This window comes from Gadus morhua, chromosome 21 (assembly GCF_902167405.1).
Source record: "Gadus morhua chromosome 21, gadMor3.0, whole genome shotgun sequence".
Lineage (NCBI taxonomy): Eukaryota > Metazoa > Chordata > Actinopteri > Gadiformes > Gadidae > Gadus > Gadus morhua.
Genome location: NC_044068.1, coordinates 9,289,927 through 9,315,112, shown reverse-complemented (window position 1 = coordinate 9,315,112; position 25,186 = coordinate 9,289,927). Strand labels below are relative to the sequence as shown.

At 43.2% G+C, this 25,186-nt stretch overlaps 2 protein-coding genes across 6 annotated transcripts in view; both read right to left on the bottom strand.

Annotated features, from left to right (window-relative positions):
• Positions 1 to 1,335: 1,335 nt before the first annotated feature.
• Positions 1,336 to 19,251, bottom strand: coq8aa (coenzyme Q8A, genome duplicate a). Of its 2 annotated transcripts, XM_030346069.1 has the most exons (18): positions 18,952 to 19,251; positions 18,764 to 18,799; positions 15,438 to 15,537; positions 14,972 to 15,054; positions 14,593 to 14,855; positions 14,194 to 14,392; positions 13,865 to 13,931; positions 10,087 to 10,161; positions 9,299 to 9,424; positions 7,424 to 7,509; positions 6,493 to 6,633; positions 6,247 to 6,328; positions 5,851 to 5,944; positions 5,068 to 5,209; positions 4,406 to 4,513; positions 4,220 to 4,285; positions 3,758 to 3,844; positions 1,336 to 3,470 (listed from the first exon to the last, which is right to left on the bottom strand). In XM_030346069.1, the coding sequence occupies exons 3-18, from the start codon at positions 15,532 to 15,534 to the stop codon at positions 3,174 to 3,176; spliced, it is 2,013 nt and encodes a 670-aa protein (XP_030201929.1). In that variant the 5' UTR covers positions 15,535 to 15,537; positions 18,764 to 18,799; positions 18,952 to 19,251; the 3' UTR covers positions 1,336 to 3,173. The 2 variants fall into 2 exon arrangements, with proteins under 2 accessions (XP_030201929.1, XP_030201928.1); XM_030346068.1 differs by having other exon boundaries at positions 18,764 to 19,249.
• Positions 19,252 to 20,222: 971 nt separating this feature from the next.
• LOC115534790 (inositol-trisphosphate 3-kinase B) overlaps positions 20,223 to 25,186 on the bottom strand; it is a 26,488-nt gene continuing 21,524 nt past the window's right edge. For all 4 annotated transcript variants that reach the window (XM_030346027.1, XM_030346030.1, XM_030346028.1 and 1 more), the window contains exons 10-12: positions 24,896 to 24,997; positions 24,283 to 24,354; positions 20,223 to 22,515 (exon numbers count right to left, since the gene is read on the bottom strand). In XM_030346027.1, the coding sequence (XP_030201887.1) occupies positions 22,303 to 22,515; positions 24,283 to 24,354; positions 24,896 to 24,997 (387 nt within the window). In that variant the 3' untranslated portion in view covers positions 20,223 to 22,302. The remainder of the gene's footprint in view (positions 22,516 to 24,282; positions 24,355 to 24,895; positions 24,998 to 25,186) is intronic.

Below are 25,186 nucleotides of genomic sequence, written 5' to 3'. Positions count from 1 at the left end.
TTTTGATGTAAATGTGTCTAATCGCATTTACATCAAAATGAAACTGCCAATAGGGTCCGGGAGGGTAAATTGGGGTGCTAGCTCAAGCCGGCAATTTACCTCGGGCAGAGTAAACGCGCGGACGATGCCGGGAAAAAGGCGGGCATGGCAGTGTAAAAACGTCTTTTGAGACAGATCTGTTTTATATTTTAATAGGTGGACGGAATCTTTGTCTTTGCTTACCAAGCAGATGTGTACAATTGGAATGGTGCTATACTAAATGTTTTACTGCATATGCATCAGCAGATAATGCATCAAACAAAGTTAAATTCAGGCGTGCATCGTACGTTATTTCATTTAGAGTGTGTGTGTGTGTGTGTGTGTGGGGGGGGGGGGGGGGAGGGCTGGGTAGTGTCCCCACAAAAGCTCAGACCAAACCTACGCCCTTGGTTTTCAAACAACAATGTTTTCAGAAAAAAATGAAACGCAACAAGTGAAAATGGTAGGAAGTATAACAGGCCAGTAGGTGGCGGTGTATGTTTTCGGTTCTTATATGCAAAAAAAGCAACATAAAAAAAACTACGAGCCCAATGCGTAGTTTTCTACTCCAGCGCAGTGAATAGCCTAAACAGAAACACAGAAAGCAAGAAGATGTTGACTATAAAAGTTTTATATTTGTTTAGTCTTTGTCCTTACCTCTAGTCCTACATTGTTTTTTCTCAATTCTTGCTCAGGGTTCAATTTAAATACCCAGGCTGGAGGTTTCGCCTGTTACCACCATAGATGCGTTCCAACGGCGCCAGGGCTGCGGAATCAAAAAGTCCACCCTTTTCAAGAAGTTAGAAAAATCAAAGTTTTCAGGTCCCAAAACCTCCGTTGTTGTGTAGACACATGGCAAAACCACAGCAAATAAAGATTTACCACCCTAAATAGACTTTTTATAATTGACTGAGGTGTAATAGCAGAGGTGAACAGAGATGTAGCTCATTATGGCGCTAGGCAGGACGCTGCCAAATCGCACGCAAATGACATGCTCTCACGCCAAACCTCACATTTTCACTCAAATTACGGAAAAAATCTTCAATGACTATTTCACCATAACGCAAACAATTTCTCTGATTGGATTTGGATTTAGAGCAATGTAATTGACTGAGATTTTCGGGCGATCTAATTGGCTGAGCATTTTGAGCAATCTGATTGGTTGTTCTGATTGGATATGTAACCTGCATGTAAAAAGGCTTTCTTTACCATCTAAGCCTCGTCTAACTTTAACCAAGACTACTAAAAGAAAATGTTTCAGGTCACAAACAGCATGACATCATCATGACACACACAAACACAACAAAATGGACGAGGGCAATTTACAAACATTTATTCATTCGATACAGCTGGTTTAGTCCCTCAAAACTGCAAAAAAGCACTTGATTAGAAAATTCAGAACACCTGTTGCATCTCTCCTGCCACACCAACAGGAGAGCCGTGCGGTCACCAGCTTCCTACTAAACCTTGTATTCCGATTTTAATACCAACACGTCGTTCACTTGTATATTCACACAATGGATATGGGACAGGGCGTCCATGTGTCATAAAACGGAAATTAATACAAAGCAGCCGAGTTGACAAAGGAAAGAGGCAGTTTTTTTTTATATGAAATATTCACGATTGACCCCCTCAAATGAGACAACGCCTAGGCTGCATTTCACTGGCCACCATTGATACGCCACACTTGGAGTAGGATAGCCATGTCGTCTCTACCAAGCAACACACACACACACACACACACACACACACACACACACAGCAGGGATTGTTAAAATGGTCACCTGCACACATAGATGCAGCATTACAAAGTCGTATCCATGAGTGTTGAAGCCAACATGTAGGGAAAACCAGGCAGGACACACTTCCTCGATATAGTTGGACTCACTTTTTCCCTTCACTCCATGCACAGAAATAGCTATGTCCCGGCTTGCGGGACCCAATCAGACAGAACACACAAGACGATCCATGGTTCTCATGACAAACACAATCAGCTTCGACAAACAAAATCCTTTGTTCCTCCTCTCTACCATTTGGGTAAAAAAAATAAAACAACCGCGATCCTCAAAGCTAAGTATAGCTAGCTGACATTTGTTCAACGGCTCACGGTTTGACTAGACGGCCCGATCTCTTAGCAGCCTCCATACACGGAGGAAGATGGCCGCCATTTCCCCATCCGTCCGTCTCATTCGTCCCTTTCTTTATTGAATGCCTCTCTCAAGAAGGTATATTACTCTCCACTTGTTTGAAACGGAATACACAAATTGATCTTAGATTTTCCTTTTTCACATGATCTCTGACATGCTTTGATTTAGTTCATATTCATGACCTGAATATGACCACTTATTATTGGTCATATTGCGTGGACTGATCCATTTAATATAAATATTTCATGTATTTAATAGGAAAATCATTATTTGTTCTCAACAGCATTCTAATGTATACTTCTACAAAAGGGGCAAGGCAGGCAAAAAATTAAAAAAATAGCCTACCAAAATAAACTATATAATTTTCTCCGGCCAAGCAGATATGCTACTCCTTCAGCAGCATCCCATAGGCCGCTGTGCTCCACAAATCCAGATCTTGAAACCATTCTGTTGCACAAAACACTGATTTCCATGTCAAAATGCTCACTGAACATATTATTAAATGGCTGGTTTCCAAAATTAATAATAGAAGAATACAATCCAAGAAAAGCTTAATAAAAGCTCTCTGAAAAAAGCCCCAATAATCATCTGTGCATAATTGAACATTTCTTAAAAGCGTTAAACCTGATTTGCTCTAGGATATGAACGTTGGCCGATGCGTCTCCTACAATACAGTGCGAGTGTGGTCAAATGTTTTCCATACAGATTTGCTCCTGAGCAATGCAAACCCAGGGACACAAGTGATCGATGCCTTAATGTAGATCTTACAGTAAATGCTCCTCGCTAAACAATAAGCTGTGCTATATCATCGTCATGACAAACAAAACAAAACAAAAACAAAACATCCCAATGACGCCCTTTCACCCACTCTCCCACCCTTCCCGAACCCTTATCATGGGAGCGCACCGATTGGCCCCTGCACCTCTCCGTCAAGAAAAATCCATAAAACAAAAAACAAACTCCAAAAAGGGGGGGGGGGGGGGGGGGGGGGAGGCAGCGAGAAGGGCTTCAGTTCTTGGAGGACGGCCGCGTGCGTCCCTCCCAGTACTTCCGGTAGCAGTCCTGGAACATGTCGTTGCAGCTGAGCTTGGCGCCGAGGCGGGAGCAGATGAGGAAGGACCCGCCCATCTTGCGGTGCAGCGAATAGGTTTCCTCCGGGGGCGGGGTCAGCCGCTGCTTCAGCATGACGGGGATGAGGTTGTGGATGCGCTCCGTGGTCGACTGGGCGCCGAAGTCGAAGGGCTCGACGGACGCGAACGCCTCGCCCAGGATCATCACGGCGTCCACGTGGGCGTTGATCATCGACTGGGCGGGCGAGGCAGAGAGCGAGAGCGAGAGCGAGAGAGATTTAATCACAGATGGGAGTTCAGGATGTCCCAGCACAGATTACAAGAAATAAGTTAATTAAAAAAATATAAAAAACGAGTAGTTACAGAAGACTGATTCACATGTAATGTAACTATAACAGCTTCACAGCTACAAGAGATAAACACTTTTATCTCTTGTAAAAGAGATGTTGAAAGACCACCCAAAAAGAGGCATATTGGATGAGAGAATGAGAACGAAAAGTAATTAAGGTTCTGAAATGACACCTTGGACTCGTATCCAGTAAGGAACTTCATCTCAATCGACTTCTGAAGGACGCCCTCCCGGTTTCCCTCGGCAGCCGAACGAATGACCTGAGGTTAATAAAGAAAGAAAGAAACGTTTCACATTCATTACAAATTCAGGTTCAAGTTCAAAGTTTAGTTGTCAAGGCGAAGGATTAGAAACAGAATCAAATAGCACCTTCACAGATCAGGTGACTTATCTGTCTAATGAAGATATAATGAATTTCATTGCATAACCCTAACATTGTTCTAGACTAGTAGAAGAGACATTTATAAAGTGGTTATAAACATTTATAACATGCTATACATATATAACATGGTTATAAATGTTTTATGAAAATATGCTATATTTAGATTTGTTTCATTGATGTCTTTTAAGGGGAAAGATGTCCACTATAACATGGTTATAAATGTAGGAATACAAAAGGAAGACTAAAGTCTTACTTCTATGTATAAGTCAGTGAAGCTCTGGTCAAATCCTCGGGTGGCTCCAAAGTCCAACAGCGACACCTAGCGGCAGGGTTAAAGAAAAACACACATTCAACTAAATACAGACCAACAACAAGGTGAGTAGACTACAAAGACATCTTAAGGACGTCTGAGAGTGTGTATGACCAGAGACACACTCACCGTGTGTGTGGTCGGGTCGTAGAAGAAGTTGGACCAGTTTGGGTCGGTCTGCATAAATCTGAATTCAAACAGTTCCCTCAGACACAGGATCAAGATGTTCTTACAGATCTGAAACCAGAGTAGAGATAAATCAAGATGATGTTTTGATGAAGTCATTATTGTATTATTTTGTTAACTTAGTCAAGACAATTATTACAATGTTTTCTATTTTAATTTGGTGACACGTTAATATTAATGATGTCGACAACCAAAGGATGTCATTCATGTGGACTTGAGTTTAATATTTCTCGAGCCGTTTTCTGTGTTTCGTCAACAAACATACCCTTACAAACTCATGAGCCCTGTACCCTTATTGTCAATAGTCACACAGCCAGCACAAGTAAGCTATTCGCTGACTCTTTCTGTGGAACGAGTGAGATAAAAACCTAGAAGTTAGAGGTTGTTTGTCAAGCCTACAACCTTCCCAGGGGCGGAAAAAAGTGGACATCTTTCCTGAAATTCATGCATATTTTCGTAAAATCAAGATTATAGATGAAACTAATATAACGTCCACTTCAGGTAAAAAAAAAAAGAAGAGCTCTCATCCACAAAAGAATAAAGAAAATGGGTATTATCATATTATTATATCATTGTCTTCCACCCCTCCTCCCCAAGGGCTTCACCTCTTCCTTTATCTCCATGCTGAGGCCCTCAGCCTGGTCCAGGGGAAAGCCGGCCACCAGCTCTGTGGTCAGAACGTGTCTGCCGCTCAGCTCCGTGATCACCTCCGGCACGTAGAAGAAGGGCTGGTCTTTGAGCAGCTCCCTGTGGAACAAAAGAGAAGCAGCCCGTATAAAACAGGGTCCCCTCCGGTTGGACAGTTAAAGCCCTGTGAAAGGCTCCCCCTCTTCCACCACCAGGTGTGATGTGGATCGGCCGTTCCAAGTCGATTCACGATCTACCCTCAAGTGACGTCACACATGGGCGTGCACACACCCAGATGTATGATAGATCAATAGATCAAGCTGCCAGCCTTCCCGGTAGACTGAACCAACTGGTAGGCTGAACCATCCATCAATGTCTGGGTGGACACTCCCATGTGGGATCTCACTAGAGGGTGGATTGTGAAATGGCTTGTAAGCCAATCAACATCACACCTGGTGGTATAATAGTTAAAAAGCCTATTTAAGTTAAAAAGCCACTACATTTATATATTTTTAGCTGTAAGATTAAAAGGTCAGTGTTACATGCGCGTGTGTGCGTGTGTGGTGCGTTCCCGAGCAAACAGAATCGGTTAGGGTGCAGCATGAAAATATAAAACAGATAATGTTTGGTTTTCAGATGCATGGGAAAATGGGACCTCCGAGCTCTCAAGCTGCACATTCAAAGCACCATGACGCTGGTTGTGTGAAGTATGCACGAGGCCTGTTCTGTTTGGGCCCCGTGTTTATTCTGTGCAGGCTCACTTGAACTTCAGGGAGCACTGGGCTTCCCTAATGTAATCACATTCCAGAGCCAGCTCTCTTCTCATCACATCGATCAGATGCTCTGGAAACAGACCTGGGTAGAGAGCGCGAGGGAGAGTACTTTCACAATCTACAAACGGTGCTCAAGGTTTTCAAATAACGTCTCTTTTTGTGACTTGGTGCGACAAAAAAAAAGTCAACGGTGAAATTGTTTAGCTTTGATCTCATCAACCCGTAGCCATGAAGTTAAACATAATGGAAGATCTTAAGCTGATGGGGGAAGAGAGGAAGAGATGAAAACACCATGAAATTCTATAAAATAAATACTTGATGAGATTTGGAGAAGAGAATATTGAGAAGTCAGAGGTTTGAGCCGGTGCGAGTCTGTGCCTGTACCTTCGGGCAAGGCGTTGCTCATGCTCAGTACCGTCATGAGGTTGTTGACATCGCTGTTGATACTCTGAGCCACGCCTGGGTACTGGAGCAGCACGCACACAATCACAAGCACACAGGTCAGCATTTCAACTTCAAGCATGAGTACACATGGTTGTGAAAGCACATTGTAATGCTCTCAAAATTAAGGAACGCACACACGCACACACACACACACACACACACACACACACACACACACACACACACCTGTATCTTCATGGCCACCTCCCGGCCGTCCTTCATCTTGGCCAGGTGAACCTGACCGATGGAGGCCGCCGCGAAGGGCCTCTCTTCAAACGACTCCAGCTTGTCCCTCCAATTGGGCCCCAGGTCACTGTTGAGCGCTTTCTACACACACACACACACACACACACACACACACACACACACACACACACACACACACACACACACACACACACACACACACACACACACACACACACGGTGTTAAGATTACATTAAATTCAATTTCCACCTTTGTGATTGTTGTACACCGAGTTTACACCCCACAAATGTATCCCACGCTGTGGAGAGTCTGTGGCTTCTTTTTCCAAAGGGTAAGGAGGCTGACTATTCAAAGGGATTTTCCCTGAGGCTGATGAGATGTTTAAGAGAGGGTTTCAGTTCAGTCGGGTCGTCAATCAGAGGAATAGATAAGGCAGAGCAAACAGAAAGTCTGGTGAGATCAGCCATATATTCATTGGCATGGAAAACAGGCTGGGAAGAACAAAGGCAGAGACTCAAGAGAAATACTTTCTTTGGGAACACCAACAAAGCAGAGCGAAATCACTGACGTGTTGGGCTCTAAATGTAGAAGAAGAGAGACAGACAGAGATAGCGAGACAGAGAGAGAGAGCCAGCGAGAGACTCAAGGACAGAGAGCCAGAGAGAGACAGACACAGAGAGAGACAGAGACAGAGAGAGAGACAGAGAGAGTGCGTCAAAGACACAGAGAGAGACAGAGACAGAGAGAGTCAGAGAGACAGACAGAGACAGAGACACAAGGGCAGAGACAGAGATAGAGACATAGTCAGAGAGACGGAAACAGAGACAGAGACACAAGGGCAGAGACAGAGATAGAGACATAGTCAGAGAGACGGAAACAGAGAGGGAGGGAGACATGACGAGTGTGTACCATCATTTGCTTCATGGGCATGAAGTCAGCGCTCTGTCTCACTCGCTCGAAAATCTTGGCCAGCTGGGGGTTGATGAATGCATCGTCTGAAACACAAACACAACCACCTGCTTTTACCTTCTTTGGAGCACCTCAGAGATCAGCACCATGACTCAGCTGCCGAACACTTTAGATAGAACACTTAGCAGACACTTAGATACCGCAACAACCAAGAATGGCTTGATGAAGGCCAGTTTAAAAACATAAGGGCACTTGTGTATAATAATACCCCGCAACAGCATTTGATATGATGCTAACAATAGCAATGATGTTTTTCGCCAGAGGACAGGACAAGAAGTCTTCAATAAGCAATTGCGTTAAAAGCTGGATAATGTAAAGCGGCTATTTATTGTGAAATAAACAATCAATTCACATCATCACACTGTCTGACTTTATTTTGCAATAATCAACTACTCACTGTCCATTACCCCTAACCTAATCACTATAACTGAACTATTCATTAATTTATTAATAATTACCATGTGATCCCATTCATTGACGTATTATAAGATGAACATCATAAGGAGATCAATCTGTCAAGGTTAGAGCTACATACAATCACAAATCTATACATATAACTGTTTACACATATTGCACACTCAGTGGCAGCAGCAAACTGCTCTATGCAAGTGAGCGGGGTGTGTGTGTGTGTGTGTGTGTGTGTGTGTGTGTGTGTGTGTGTGTGTGTGTGTGTGTGTGTGTGTGTGTGTGTGTGTGTGTGTGTGTGTGTGTGTGTGTGTGTGTGTGTGTTCTGTTTATAGAACTGGCCCAGCCTCAGTATATTCAAGGTGATGACGCAAAAACACCTGACACGTGCATTTCCAATAACATTCAGTTAGGGAAATATAGACGTGTAGAGTCGGACTAGACTGGGCTCATGTTTTTTGTCATCATATCGACGTAAGGAAACATACTCACAGCTCAGGTGTGTGTGTGTGTGTGTGTGTGTGTGTGTGTGTGTGTGTGTGTGTGTGTGTGTGTGTGTGTGTGTGTGTGTGTGTGTGTGTGTGTGTGTGTGTGTGTGTGTGTGTGTGTGTGTGTGTGTGTGTATATATATATATATATATATATATAGTAGTAGTATATGTGTGTGCTTTGTGTGTATGTCTGCATATTCAATAGTTAAACTAGTCAAGAATGGACAGTAAAAGCTTTACTTTTGGCATGATCCAAAGCAGTCAACAAGGTTAAACAGAGTGGGAAAGAGAGCGAGGTGAGAAGCAGAAAGAGTGAGCTATCCTCTGTAGGTCAACAAAGTTCCCCTTCTGTCTCTCGCCCTCTCTCTCTGTCCCTCGTTCCATCATGCCATCCCTTCCCAGCCTTCTCTGTCATGCTCTCATTTCTCTCACACCCTACGTTCAGCATTTCCTACATTCCATCTCAGTCCAGTCCTCCACCTCGCTCTCCCTCTCTCAGCGTCCTTGGGCTTCACCTAAGCATAATGCTGGATCTATCTGTTGGTCTGTCTAATTGGGTGCATGCACAAATTTGCAAACCCAAATCAAGCTTAACCTTGATACACTTGTGGATATGTCGATATGTTTTGGGGGATTGAGTGTCTCTGTGTGCAGGCATGCAAGTATGAATGCATGTGTGTACGTTGTGCCTGCGCGTTTGTGTGTGCACGCCAGTGTGTGTGTGTGTGTGCACGCCAGTGTGTGTGTGTGTGTGTGTGTGTGTGTGTGTGTGTGTGTGTGTGTGTGTGTGTGTGTGTGTGTGTGTGTGTGTGTGTGTGTGTGTGTGTGTGTGCGCGCGTGCGTGTGTGTGTGACTGTGTACGAGTGTGAGTGTATGCACGTGTGTATACGTGTGTGTGTGCGCGTGTGTGTTATCTCACCTTGAATGCTGAGCATCTGTCCTAGTTTCAGCGCAGCTCCTCTCACCTTACACAGGGTCCTAACGATGCGTTCTGCGTTGGCCTCGGACAGGAAGGGGCTGGAGTCCAGCACCGCCTTCTTATCGCCTGCCGGGGGGAACAACAACCAGACATGGGGGGTAGAACCAACCAGAACCTCCCTGGGTGGAACCCTGTTCTCAGTGGAACTGTTCAACACACTCCAAAAAAACATATTTTTTATATGCTCATATATAACCTTGATCAGAATTAAAAGTATAATTATAAAATGTTTTAAGTGTTGAGGATGTCAGAGTGTGCGTGCGCGTCTACGCGTTTGTGTTCATGTACGTATGTTAATGTCTAGGTGGACACACACACACACACACACACACACACACACACACACACACACACACACACACACACACACACACACACACACACACACACACACACACACACACACACACGTCAATCAAACTTGTTTACTGATTAGCAGATTAGCCCAGTGCGGGGATTAGCCAGCCTCTAAAGCAGCTTGCAGCGAGTGTGTGTGTGAGCCAACGAGCAGGTTAAGGTTTGAGGTCCAGGTCCTTATAGGTTGCTGGTTCGATTTCATATAAGGGACATAAGAATAGTTCATGTTTATTTGTATTTTGGGATAAATTTGTTATGGGTTGACATTACATCCACAGATGATTTATTATGGTTTAATATGCATTTATCGCAATCTACCTTGTGACTTCTGTGCTTGAGTGAGTGAGTGAGTACCGATGCTTGTGCATTACCTGCTCCATCACTTGATCTCATGGTCTTCTTGGCGACTTCTGCCAACGCTCCAAAGCCGAGCCCCACAGCCAGACCTGCGTGGTGGACATAAACAGACGCTCACGGCCTGGCCTGGGCAAAAAGAAACCTTCACGTCGCGTCACCACCGCACCGAATGAGGGACTTCCTACGCTGGGTTCTCATTTGCACATGCAATGGTTCTGCACACCCACGTCATCGTACACTGAACCCCGCAGGCCACTTAATATACCAAAACCAAGAAGAAGTAAAGCACTCCAGATAATCACATTAGAGAGTGATCAATGGTTCTGAATCACAAACTGCACACAGCGTACATAGCACTGTTACGTCAAACTTGGTTTCGGGAAATCATCTTTTTAGTTGACATGGAACATGCCGTTTTGTATCTTTCACTTGGGCTATCGTGTGTACATGCCTTATTATTGCTGAGCTTTTGATGACCTGCTCTCACGTTTCAATCTTTAGAGTAAAATAGAAAACACTTTTGGATGAAGTCTGTGCATTGTTAAGATGTGAAAACATACAACAGCAAGGCTGAGGTGATAATGCTGTTTCCCGCCCTCTGTTGAAAGGGGACTTTGGTCATGTTTAGGGATCACTAGCAGAAGGGATGGCCGGCATGGTACACCCAAACAACCAATAAACCGGCTTATAAATCCTTTGAAATCGATAACGTAACTGCCACTCACAAGTTATCTTCGGCCTATTCTTAGAAATATATTAACCTAGCTACAAAGCTAAAGATGAAGAGAGATGGGCTGCGGTTGGTGGAACAGGATGACATCAGTCAGATAGAGCAATGCAGAGCCGTGGCGCTGTGAAGTCACTTTGCATTTTTGTTGCAATTGTAAAGCAAGTAGGCTCTCGGCCACGCGTATGGGACCGACTGCCTTGATTGGCTATTTGTATATGGTTCTAGGTCTAGGGAAGCCTGCTACAGGTTTTATTTAAAGCAGGGCTGATTAAGAGTGCTTATCGTCAACGGTCACGTTGTATCTGAGTATTTGAACGGGATGGTTGTAGAGTGTGGGGGTGCGTCTGGTTGGGCTCTGTCTGGAGGGGAGCGATTGGAGAGGGGTGCGGTTCTCGGGAGCCAATTAGCAGACAGGTGAGTCAGTGGCAGGTGTTGCCAATGTGCTAATCATCGGTCTTATATTTAACACAAGGCAGTGGCGCTGCCAGAGGGGAGAGAGAGCTTCCTGTTATGTGCCACAATAGGACAGGGTGTTGCTGTAAAAATAATTATCTCCATGTTTAACAGTATGTGGTTGAGCTAGAGGCACAACCACATACTGTTAATTGTCTCCTTGCAATATACTGTTGTGCTTGGGGAAGTGTCATATACAAATGTTGCGTGATACTGAGAGAATGGGGGACTCTTTTGTGCAACAAATCTGTGTCACAACACAAGTGATAATGTTTGACACTTCCTGATTTTGTCGCTACCAACGGTTAGCTATAGTGAGACCCACTCCCATGACTAGTGCTGGTATTGCGACTAGCGCTTTTACTGCTGAGCCAACTTGTTTCCCTCGTCTCACACATTTCAGTGCACCGTTGACCGTGTGTTAACCTACAAACAGCTAATAAGACAGGAGGACTTCTGGCGGGGTTCCCAGGCGAAACTCCTCGTTCCACCGGCTCACTTTGGTCAATCCAACTCGGAACAACAAGGTGCCGACTCTGTGGTTCTATTTTTAATCCTGTGTTGCTGCCCCCTTTTTGGAAATGCTTAAATAATGATTAGACGCCGCAAATAGTCACTTTGTATTCCAGGACAACTCGACACTACAACAGCACAGGACAAACATGGGTCTTAATAAAGCACACACACTTGTGCCCACTGTGTGAAGGAGAATGAAGGACATGAGTGTAGCGTAGTCAACATCCCACACTCTCCTGTCCAACCCTTTCTTGCCAGCCAGCCACCTTCAGGTCTCTAAATCTGTCAACACCCACCCGTCCGGGGTCAACTCCTCCCTGTTCCTTGGCCTCGCTGAGCTGCTCTCGAGCATGACACAAAAGCCGTTCAAGCTTTCAAGGCTTTTTGGCCAAAGAGCAACAACGGCATATTAAGAATTGCAACATGGTCGTAAATTAAAGCCTAGTTTTAAAGTATATTAGCGATTCAGTTCTCGTTACAGTAACCTCCACCTGTTAACTCATCCATCAGCCGGCAGGGGTAGCCATGTGTTGCTGCAATTTCAAACATTATTCAAACCTTCCACAAGAGTTAATAAAGCGTGGCGGTATGTCGGCATGTCAATACAAGCCACTGATTCCTCAACAAGACGCTCACAATTCCAAGACTTAAATAATACCAAAAACCTAAATCCTTTTTTTATTACATTCTTTCTGACGTGCATAGGCAAGGCCATATCTGATTCTTTAATAAATCAACCATTGCATCATGGTTTATCAAAAAACGGCTCGGTAAGATATTCGGTGTATTGTATGTATATCAGCTTGACCGTGCTACATTGTGTAGGTAGATAGGTAGATAGAGCAGGGAGACATGGGAGTCGAGACTGTTGGTGGGTCTTTATAAGTGCAGTATGAACAAGAGGCAGGCCTTGGGGTCAAACAGAGGATTATAGCACACAAATCGATCAGTTTACAGCATGCAGACATACACAGGGACAGAGAATTGAAGGTTAGGAAGGGAAAACTCATTATCTCTCTAGATATCGCTCTATTGCTCTCTCTCTCTCTAGGGGTTCCCCATCTCCCGCCTCCTCCCTTTCTTTGTAGACCTCTCATCTCTTACCCTCTCCCTCCAGGTTAGTCTATTGGTTTTCCCTCCTACCCTTCTCTGGAGCTAAGGATGGACCAGAACTTTTGAAAACGTTTAAAAAAGTGTCCGTATGAAGAGTCTACTGATTTTGGATTTTGTAGAGCCTGACCAAATAACTTCAGGGTTTGGATAACATTACATGGACCGTCAGAGCAAACAGACTAAATGGTGGGGTATAGTATGTATGAGACACACACGAAAGGGTCACATTACAGTTTAACAACTCTGAAGTCAACAGGTCATACCCTGACATCTATATCCACATCCCGTTGTGGTCTGGTCCCGAGGTGTGTACACATGTTTGTACCTCCAACGTAAACATCATGACAGGGGCCATGCCATGCATGTCTGCTGTGTCATGTAACATGCAAAAGAAACATGATGGCTGTCCTCATATGACATGAGGACAGCCTCATGTCATATGAGGCTACATGAGAAACCGTCCTACTACCATGAACGTAATGTTGAAGTAAAAGTGCTCGGTTTAATGCAATTCTACTTCACATTCAATGAAATGCAATTCAAAATGAAAAGCTGACTGCTACTAAAACATGCCAAAAGGACAACTAGAGAAAAAAAACTTTAAAAGCTCAAAAGTGGCAACCATGCATTCCTGATGATCAGCCATGGTGGTTTAGTCATCTCCAAGAGAGGAACTAAATCCTGAGTTTCCACATTTTGTTAGAGTGTAATATGTAACTTAAGAGGACCAGACAGTAATAGACAAGATTGAATTTAGAACTGAATACCGGGGTACCACTACTATAGCTGTGAGTTGAAGAGCTGGCTGTTAGCCACCAGTGCTACACTGTCAAAGACCCACTGAGAGAAACTACCCCTCCGTACTATAAATATAAATAATCTTATTTGGCCACGCATACCATCAACCTTTAAATACACGTGCACATGCAAGAATAACTGACCACGGACAGAGAGGGAGATGAAGATAGGAGGAACGTTACCTCCAAAGTTGGCCAGTCTGCTGAGTCTCGTCACTGGAACTTTGCGCTCCCTGGCGCGCTCGCTCAACTTCAGACCAAGAGATAGAACATGAACATGCGGTCTTTAACAGAGGTTAAAGCAGTGGCTTCACAGGAGTCTGGGATTGTGGCGCATTCAGTTCTAAATACAAGAACGAACTAAAAAAACAAGTCATCTTATAACTCAACAGTCTATTTGAGGTTCCTTTTAAATTTACTATTCATTCTTTGTAAAGCTCCTGCAATACAACGAAACCTCCTTCTGTTGGTTGCTTGTGTGATTGCATGTACGTGTGCGTGAGCATGATTACCATTTGTTTGTGTGGTTTCATCTCAGCTCTTTTGCTCTGCCTGGCTTTCTCCAGGTCCTCTGCGGTCAGCCCCCCCACCGTGGTAGGGTCCTGATGGTAGCCCCTGGACTGCCCCACAAACTTCACACTTGCCAGGTCTAGACGGTATAGCTGCCTGTTCAGATCCTGATGGTAGAACGTGGGGTGTCCAAGGATGTGCCTGCCGGGAATTGAAACATGGGTATCATGTTTGACGATAAAATAATGGTATTTTCAGAATGCAGTGTTAGATATAAAATAGGTTGCCCTTACATAATATATATATATATATATATATATATATATATTTTTTTTTTTTTTTTCATTTACAACATTTCCTCCGAAAGCAGATACAAGTGGGCTCCTTTGGGGTCGTGGTACCTGGGTTCCCGGCGGTATGACCGGGTCTGTCCGGTGAACTGCTTGCTGGGGTCTTGGTATCCTTCGAACAGCTTCCCCTTGGCTTGGCCAGCGCTGGCAGCTGTACCCTGACCGCCGGCATCGGCCGCTCCATTGCCAAACTTGAATTCCTCCTCTCCCTGTCCGAACTCGTAGCTCTCCGCGTCGTCACCGGCTGGGGGGAAGTCGAACTCCGAGTCGAAGGAGGATGATGTTGAGGATGTTTGCTGCTGGCCAGAAAACTCCTGGATGGAGCACAGACCAATGTCGCAGGTTGCTATGCAGGTTGTAACATTTAGTCACCTTACAACTATAACCATGTATGCTGTGCGTATGGAGCATGTGAGTTTTAAGTCAAAACCTGCATCTTCATCATGGCAGCTGCGATGCCTTGCTCAGCGGTCGCTTGAAGGTTTTGGGCCGCGGCCTCTACTCCAGCTGCACCTGGGACACACGTGTGTGTGTCTGTGTGTGAGTCTAGGAATTCTCTATCCTTTCTCACACTCGTCAAATGATATATTTAAGATACAGCACATGGTTGCATGATCAGTTTTGAAAGTGACAAGTCATTCATTTATCGTTCATTCGTTTTGTCAAATATATTAATATTAACAAAACGTAATATGAAACAACAAAGACAGACAACATGTGGACTCCAAACAAGCCTAGGAGTACATTCATGATAAAAACTAAAGCTGTACCAAAACTGATGAAGGGCAGCTAGCCGAGCATGGCGCAAGCTCGAGATAGAGCGAGACAAACAAATAACTGGCAGCAGGGATCTTATAAAAATCAGAGCGGGGGGGGGGGGGGGGGGAGCAGCCTACCTGGTCCACTGCGCAGGGTAGTACCCTGAGTCTCTATGACAGCCTGGCTCAACTTGGCCAGGCCTCGCATTAGCAGTCCCATGTCCCCCGCCATCATACACTTGAGAATAGAGGGAGAGACACAAAAACACACAAATTGAGGATTTGAGAGTGAGAGTGACAGAGAGAGAAAAGTATGTAGATATAGAGAAGGTGGCACACAAAGACCCACAGAGAGACACACCCACACACAAAGTCAGAGAGAGAGAGAGAGAGAGAGAGAGAGAGAGAGAGAGAGAGAGAGAGAGAGAGAGAGAGAGAGAGAGAGAGAGAGAGAGAGAGAGAGAGAGAGAGAGAGAGAGAGAGAGAGAGAGAGAGAGAGAGAGAGAAATAAGATAACACGCTTGTTATTAGTCATGACATTGTTAAAATAAAACCTTGTTATCAGAGGAGAGAGAGCTAACAAGATATTGTTTACAAGAACAGAGAGGTCGAGAATCTAGGTGAGGGTTTACATTTATAAATGAAGGAGGGCCAACCTCTCTCATCAGCTAGACCAGGGATGGGCAACTGGCGGCCCGCGGGCATGCGGCCCGCGGCCCGCATGCCCACTCAGCCCGCACATAATTAAAAAAAAAAAAAAATATATATATATATATATATATTTTAATAATAATAATAATAATAATTGATCGAGTTACAGAAAACTCGTTCAAGAAAGATGAGAAGAATTCATAGAATTCAAAGGCAAACCCATGCGTCTAGTTTGCTTAGAAGCGATATCAGTCATTAAAGATCCACTTAAGTCGCCACTACAACTACTACAACTGTTTGTTGGGTTTGAGTTCATTGAGTTGTTGCACTTAATGTTGGGCCACTGTTTTTCAGTTTTTTGACTTCATTGAATGATGATGTATGTGAGCCCTTTGCACTGATAAAAATACTGACCATTCATGTGGCTGTTTGAGCATGGAAAACATGAAATTAATGTATGTTGGTTCAATTAACATACCGTACATAGGTTATGATTCTGGACGATTTTTTAGGTAGTGGCCATCGCCAAAATGCACCAGAATACAGGAAATCATCTACCAAATTCAAAATTATGTAGCTTCTCTCAGCTCACGTTTAGTTGAAGTGTGCAGTCATGTGGCCCTCCGATGGTTATGATAAAAAATGTGGCCCTCTTTATCATGAAAGTTGCCCATCCCTGAGCTAGACCAACCAAAACAGAGAAGGTGGATAGCTGACAGCTACACATGGATGAAGGACAGAGATGTTTTGGCAACAAACTATTGTCAGCATGAGGGCAAGGCACATTTAAACATTTGATATTTGATGGCTCTTATTTGAACTATTAGTAGTAATTATGTATTCAATCCCTCTGAAGATAGATGTACAACGTGTGCCATGATGCGTGCCTGTGCGTGTGTACTTTTTTTTGTTTGTGTTTATACTGTATGTGCAATCCAAGTCCCATCGTGAAGGGGGAGCAGTCATCTTCGGCTGCTATGGGATCGTGGTTATGACAACACCTTTGTTTACGGAGCAACAAGTAAAAAAACTACAAGCCTACCCTAGATCAGTCGTATTCTAACTAGTCCCACGAAAGCATAAAAGCTACCCATGCATGTATTGGATTGTTATTGCAGATATAAAAACACATCAAAGTTACTTCCTAATCATAACTTAGTGTCAAACATCTACAGAGTTATCTTACTGCAATAGTGAACAACAGATGCTTTGTTGCATATTTGTCAGGGGAATTATAACATGGAAATGTGGTTTTTTGGTCTGATCTGGATGCAAACTTAAAAAGATAAACTGTGTGTGTCTGTGTCTGTGTGTGTGTTTCCACTTGCCCGCCTGCTAAGTGCCTGGAACGAGCTGGCCTGAGCCCTGAGCCATTGTGTGATATGCGCCCATCGAATGAGTTGAACCACTGTTTGATCACAAGCACAGCAAGTGGGCTGGCCTGCTCGAGCGCCAAACTCTTTCCAAGATGGCAACGTCTGATGCACCGCAAAGCCAAAGACAATGGCTACTCAAACATAATTAAATGCTATTCATTATTTAACAAATGTAATAATAATCAAATGGAGCAATAAAGGTTGTGAATAACTGGGGTAAATCAACAGAATGAATTACTGCTATTAAAAGTTGATGATTAGTGGGACTAACTATCCAATATTTAAATGACTATATGTAAAGATATGCACGTAAAGATGCGTTTAACAAAATGGAGGAAATTAAAAAAAAAAATAGCTGCATAACAAACTAAGGAACTAAAAGTTAAATGGGCGTTAGGCAAGACATGACGAGACAGAACATGTCGAAAAAGTAAACCTGTATGGCGAAGAGCAGGGGGTGAATGCGATGACAACAGACAGTCGATAAGGTGGGACAGGCGAGAAGCAGCACATCGCAAAATAAACACATAGAGAGTAACAAGGAGACATACACCGACAGAAAAAATTGAATTGTTGTGACCTTTAAAAGTCAGACAGAGAGAGGACAAAGGAGGGGGGGGGGGGGGGGGGGTGGATCAGCAGCACCGAGGATTTGTGGGCCTTCGCTTGGGTCACACACACACACACACACACACACACACACACACACACACACACACACACACACACACACACACACACACACACACACACACACACACACACACACACACACACACACACACACACACACCCCTAAGCCTCAGCTGTTGTGTTGTGATCCTTATAGAACTAAGAGGCATATCGTCCTTTTGTAATAATCTATATGCATGCATGTATGTGGTAGGCCGTGTATGCAGGCACAAGCTAAACTTCTTAGCTTGATTAAATATGAGGCCGGTGGAGGTCAGAGCCTTCTGTAATGTTTTAATTTAACTTTTCCCCCCATCTCATTGTGTTCGCGTATCATAACACTGAAATATTGTAAATTCTTATTGAAGTTCATCATATATATTCACATAGCCTACTATAAGTAAGACAATTACGACACTTAAGCCTAGTGGGCGTGTTGCGACAAGGCAGTTAAAGGTTGTTAAAACGTGTGATTACAAAAAACAAAAACGACTCTTTTCAGGCCATAACGCCACTATGGCAAAACTCTGGTCTGTGCATAAACAAGGCGTTAAAGCAACATAAATATATGTGTGGCAAACTCTGCAGAACTAAGTCAGCAGCCATAACAACTTTGACGGCTAGCACGCGTCGCTCCAGGCGTGGAGAGGTCGACCAAGTGGAACTGACTTAAAGTTCGTTATCCAACCCATTCAAACAGGGAAAATAAATCATTATATTCCATTATGACTGTTAGTCATGATAACACAGACGCATTTGACTTACCAGCAGTTATCCGGTGTTGACTATTATAGTTGTCTTCTTAAAGTATAGGTCAAACGGTGGAGAGTGAAAGCAAGAAAATCCTTCTTTAGTTCATTGTGTCTACGTTTATTTCAAGGCGAACACAGCTACAATATGACTCTGTGAACATTTATTTATTTGATTTCCTGGCGGAGTTGAGTTGCTGTCACCTATTCATACGGCGTTCCCCAGCAGCAGTGCCATGAGGTCGACTTGTTATTTACCAACTTCTTGCAGGCACAAGAGCCCTACACTGCTAGAGTTTTAACAAAGTCGTTTACGCGTCAACATAAAGTTTCGCCAATATCTTTTCAGGTCTTGTAAGTCCTCACTGTGCTTAGAATATGTTTAGGAACGATTAATACGAATAAAGTATGGTATATATGGTACTAGAAGATGATCTGGAACAATAATATAAAACAAAAAGGTAACCGAGCTCAATATCTGTACGCCTCTAAAGCCCTAGAGCTCTGCCCCGCCCATAATATATTCCCATTGGTCGGTTTTCAAGAGTGCTGTCTGTTGACAGAGGTGGTGGCTGCGATGGGCCTTCTCATTGGTCAATCATATGACAAAGCATGTGTTTTGTTTTTGTAAAAAACAGTCTGGCGTTTAATCGTATTTGAAATAATTAAAGCAGAATTATTTTTTCATGCATCGATTTATAGTCTTTCAACGCACATATTTCAAAAAGGGCAATCCAATCCTTTCAAATTGTATTAATACTTTTGTTTTGTTTGTATAGTAATGTCAATGTTATTTTTATAATTATTTTTACTTTGGAAAGTAAGCCTGCACAACCGTAAGGACTTCAACTTACCATAAGGTTATGAAGCCATTGGTATACAATCTTACCACAGAAGAACAATAGGGACTAATGTATGATCATGACTAATCTATCTAATGTCTGACAACAGAGGGCGCCATAGTCTTACAAAATGTTATTTTCCCCATTTTTTTTCACAAGTTTACTGAGGTAGGACTACATAGCCTAAAACATAAAAATAGATCAACCCACCTATGTATTTTAATGGTAGCCACTTATTCGAACTATGATCTGCTGGAAGTTGACCAATAAAATATAATCATTGCAGGGTCACCTTTTACCCTTTCCTCCTCATTGTCATTTCCATCCTTCCCACTTCCCGCACTGACTACCTGTGGTGTGGTATGATTTGAATGTGAAATAACTTCCATACACCCACAGTGAGAATAAATCCTGCCTGTGGCTGGACAGACTGCTCCGGTCACACACACACACACACACACACACACACACACACACACACACACACACACACACACACACACACACACACACACACACACACACACACACACACACACACACACACACACACACACACATCTGTGCTTGTTGAATTGGACACATTATGAAACAAACAAGAAATGTTAACTAAAATAAAGACGGAAAGATGGATTAAACACTTATTTTTTAACGTTTTTATTATTTATTTGTACACTCTTTGTTCCCCGTAAAACATATAGTATATTATGCTGTCATCTGAGGAGGAAGATGTAACAGACACATTTAATAGGATGCTGTGATAGTAACTGGTATGATGTTGCAAAGGGGGAAATAGTAGGGATATTTTACCTCAGTTTTATAAAACAGGTTCACATCTAAGAGAATTGTGGATAGCCCACTGTACATACTGGTCTTACTCACTCAAGAAACTGCAGTGAAACTACAATCACCAAGCCTTCTGTCTATTACCACTGCAAACAACAATGCACACATCTTTAAATGAGCACAGTGAAGTGCTATACTACTATTTTCTAGTGTAAACAAATCGTATACACGTATAATTATTCACTTTGTCACACCATGGATTTGTGACAGGGGGCCATGATAGTTCAGTAGGTATACCACTACCTATCTAGCTACTTGTTAAACATAAATCAACCACTGTGTTGTTGAATATAGACACTTAGAGTACTATGGCTATCAAGGTCATATCCACGAGAGAACAATATTTTCAATGAGAAATGTCCACAGTTCTTTCCACTCATTTACTGTCTCACTTATTCAGTGATCAACCACATCTTGGCACCAGAGGGTTTAAAATGTACACATACAAATTCTACAAGTCACAATATCCCTGAAACTAATACAATCTGCAACACAGTAAAGTGTTATAAATAATTGAATGTTCTATAAAATAAACAGTAGACATAAGTCTAATATTATATTTCAATTGTACTCATTTTAACTGGAAACAAACAAAAACAATACCAACCAAAGAAAAAAAACTAATATAAACAAAAATAAAAAAACTCTAAAACAGATAAAAGGTGTTAGTTGTCTGACATGGCTTTATGACATTAGGTCACCATATAGCTTAAATTAAATGTAACTCTGTTCACTTTTAACAACAATGAGTGGTCTACAAATATGAAACTAACTTAATTAATGTTATACAAATCCTTATGAACAAAAGTAAAAAAAAAACATAGGCCTGCTTTTGAATCCCTAGAAAGAATAAACAGTATCAACATTAATCTTCCTTAGTTTGCAGATTTACATGAACGAAAATATTGCAAAATCTCCCAAAAACATAATGAAAGAACGGCAAACATTGACACGATTGGCTGCTATTGAGCCACCTCCGATAGTTCTGGAGTGGAAACTGTTCAGCTTTAGCTCTGGGAGGGAAGGTGGTGGAATTAGTGAAATAAGCAAACTGAAAATATGTGTAAACTGAAAAGTTGTATTCCAGCTATTGCTATTAAAAAGTTTGAAATGGAGAACGTCAAAGAGTTAACGTATTGGATAAGAACAAGAAACAAAGGAAGTTTCATGAGTTTCCTGCTTTTGAGGGTAAATCAATTATGTTTGGACAACAGCTGTGTGAATCAGTTAGGTAACTCTGTGGTCGTCATGGAAACAAGGATAGATCACACACACACACACACACACACACACACACACACACACACACACACACACACACACACACACACACACACACACACACACACACACACACACACACACACACACACACACACACACACACACACACATCCCTAACTTTGCCTTATTATTTTGAGCCATTCGTAATGGAGTTGGGGGACATCATCGGACTCAGCATCACAGCAGGGCTCAACAACCAATGAGATCAAAACGCTTTCAGCTGAGTGGTCATGTGTGACCAAGGCTCCTTGTGTCAGTTTAAGTTGTAGGTTTAAACAGTGTGTGAAGGTTGAGGCAACGCTCAGGGGTAAGTTTGTTGTTGGCTTGAGGGGCAGAGCAGTGAACAACATTTGGACAGGCAAAACTCAGAACATTAAATAAATAGATTGAGGCGTTAAGCGGTAATCGTGTTAGAACGCTCTGTGTTAGACATGATTATCTGTAGAGTAGGAGACATGGGACAATGTGACGTAGGGCTGAAGAGGTCAACGAAACCCACAAGGGAGAGTCTTTGGGAGGGACAGAAGAAGTGATCTCTGGAAGTGGATTATGTGCGTCAAACTGAGCCAAAAATAGGCAAACGTCACGGCTGAGTCTGGGCGGCCATGGTTCTGATGATATCCATTAAACAATCAAGTCCGATCAGGTAGCCGTCCTCCCTGTTGCCTTCTACCCAAGGAGCCCTGTGGTTAAGCTCCTCCCCCTCCGGAAGGGGCGTGGTCTTCCCAAAGTCAATCATCCAGACTTTGGCCCGCCCCTTATTGTCATGCACAAACAACAAGGAACTGCCAATCACCTGGAGACAGCGATAGAGACACAAACAGGAAGAGGGTGACGGGTGAGACGGAGGGGAGACGCAGGGAAGCAATGGAAGGGTGGAAAAACAAGAACACAATGAGGCCGGAGGAAAGGCGGAAGGGGGGTTAGAAATACTTTTTCAATTTAAAATAGATTTTAAACAGATATATATAGATATACTAAAGGGGAGACTATGCCTTGAGTGGATGTGAATGTGCTGGAGGATGTGTGTGTGTGTGTGTGTGTGTGTGTGTGTGTGTGTGTGTGTGTGTGTGTGTGTGTGTGTGTGTGTGTGTGTGTGTGTGTGTGTGTGTGTGTGTGTGTGTGGGTGTGTCCTTCGCTGGTCGGATCTCAATTCCTGTTTTGATCCACACACTTCCTTCGGAATTATTTGTTGGTACGTGCATCTGACCTACTATAATTAAGTTCAGTGTGTGTGCGCACGTTTGCTTGCATTTTTGTGTGTGCATGGTGTGTTTGTGCCCAGACTTGGTTTCCTCAAGTGTATGTGTAGGCGTGTGGTCAAGGCTATTGTTCTGCAATTTCCACCATTAAAATTTCAAACGTGTTAGTGTGTTTACGACAAATACCACTCCAAGAGTTCACTCTAAGTTCTATCTTCTATATCAATAGCCCAACATTAATTCAATCCAACTCAAAAATAAATGTTGTGTTTTGAGATATTTATTGTTTTTAATTCCACCTATGTGTATCTGCTGAACATGTTGATCACATTTGATACATTTGTTCAAATATACTTTAAAGTTAACCAAATAGTTTCAACAGTTGATCGAATTGTTTCCGCATGGCATGTGTTTTGAAACCTGAACTGACTTTTTGTTTTGAAATGTAACTCCTGAAGACACACATCTATCTAGACAACACTGCAACAATGACTTGTGGTGATAATGAAGATAAGGGTAAGGGCTAGGCCCTAATCTTGGATCTAGCCGATCAACTATATTACAAGGGGCGGAGTTAAGCACTTGTTTCCTGTTTCAATATGGGCGTATTTTACTGAAGAAAACGCTTTTGTGCAAGTGTATGAGGATTTCAAACAGGGATTTACATTTTCTACAGTGGCCAGTCTACACTGTGTTGATGTGAAAACTCTACAGGCGCTTTTCTGCAGGAAACTACTGCTAGCTGAGTTTAAACTACTCCTGGCCCAGTTCAAACTACTGCTGGATGAATTTGAAATACTGCTTGAAGAGTTTTAAACTACTGCTGACTGAGTTCAAACAGCTGCTGACCGAGTTTAACCTACTGCTGATTGAGTCAAACTACTCTTGACCGAGTTTAAACTACTGCTGGACGAGTTTAAACTACTGCTGGCCGAGTTAAAGTACTGCTGGCCGAGTTTAAACTACTGCTTGACGAGTTTAAACTACTGCTGACCAAGTTTAAACCACTGCTGGCCGAGTTTAAACTACCGCTGACCGAGATTATATTCCACTGCTGGAAGAGTTCAAACTACTCCTTGACGAGTTTAAACTACTGCTGACCGAGTTTAAACCACTGCTGGCCAAGTTTAAACTACTGCTGGCCGAGTTACAGTTCTGCTGGCCGAGTATAAACTACCGTTGGACGAGTTTAAACTAGTGCTTGAGGAGTTTAAACTACTGCTGGCATTTACTGTAGCTCTTACTGTAGCACTTACTGTTGCTAAGTTAACCCATTCCCCGTATTCAACCGAGATAGGTAGGATAAGAACCACGATCATGGAGGTGCCCACTGTTGACGCACCACCTCTGTCTCAACATACCTCGTGAGCCTTGAAAAAGGGAGAGTCCTCCAAGGTATCGCGGATTTCCTCCAGCCTGGACATATAACAGTTCTAGAAACACACACACACACACACACACACACACACACACACACACACACACACACACACACACACACACACACACACACACACACACACACACACACACACACACACACACACACACACACACAAACACACACACACACACACACACATACATACATACATTTTATCAGGTCATTTTGTTTAAGTGTTTCTGTTGCAAACAGCACCGGGAGATGCCAAGGACTTCCTTTTCTTAACTGTTCCTGGAAATGGAGACAAGGTCATGCTGTGTGTGTGTGTGTGTGTGTGTGTGTGTGTGTGTGTGTGTGTGTGTGTGTGTGTGTGTGTGTGTGTGTGTGTGTGTGTGTGTGTGTGTGTGTGTGTGTGTGTGTGTGTGTGTGTGAGATTCCTTTCCTTCTCCCTGTCTGTAAACAACAAAAAACTCAGGGCTGCATCAGATGCATGTGCGCACACACACTCTTAGCCGCACAAGCACAAGCACAAGCACATGAACAAAAACACACACACACACACACACACACACACAAACACGCACACTCACCAGTATTCCGTGATTTCCTTTGACAAAGTCTTCAAAGGCCGCAGTAACCTGATCCCGTCTCTTGGTCTTCTTGAAGTCTCGGCTCACCGTCCCATCCTCCTTCTGGAGGTGAGGAAAGGAAGAGTATAAGAGGAGGAGGAGGGAACAGGAGAGGAGGAGGTGAGGAGGTGGAAGAAGAGGAGGTGAGGAGGAAAGGGGGGAAGAAGAGTAGGAGATAAGGCGAGGATGAGGAGGAGGGGGAAAACATGCAAAAAATGTACAATCTGTCAAGAGTCTAACGAGTATTTCATA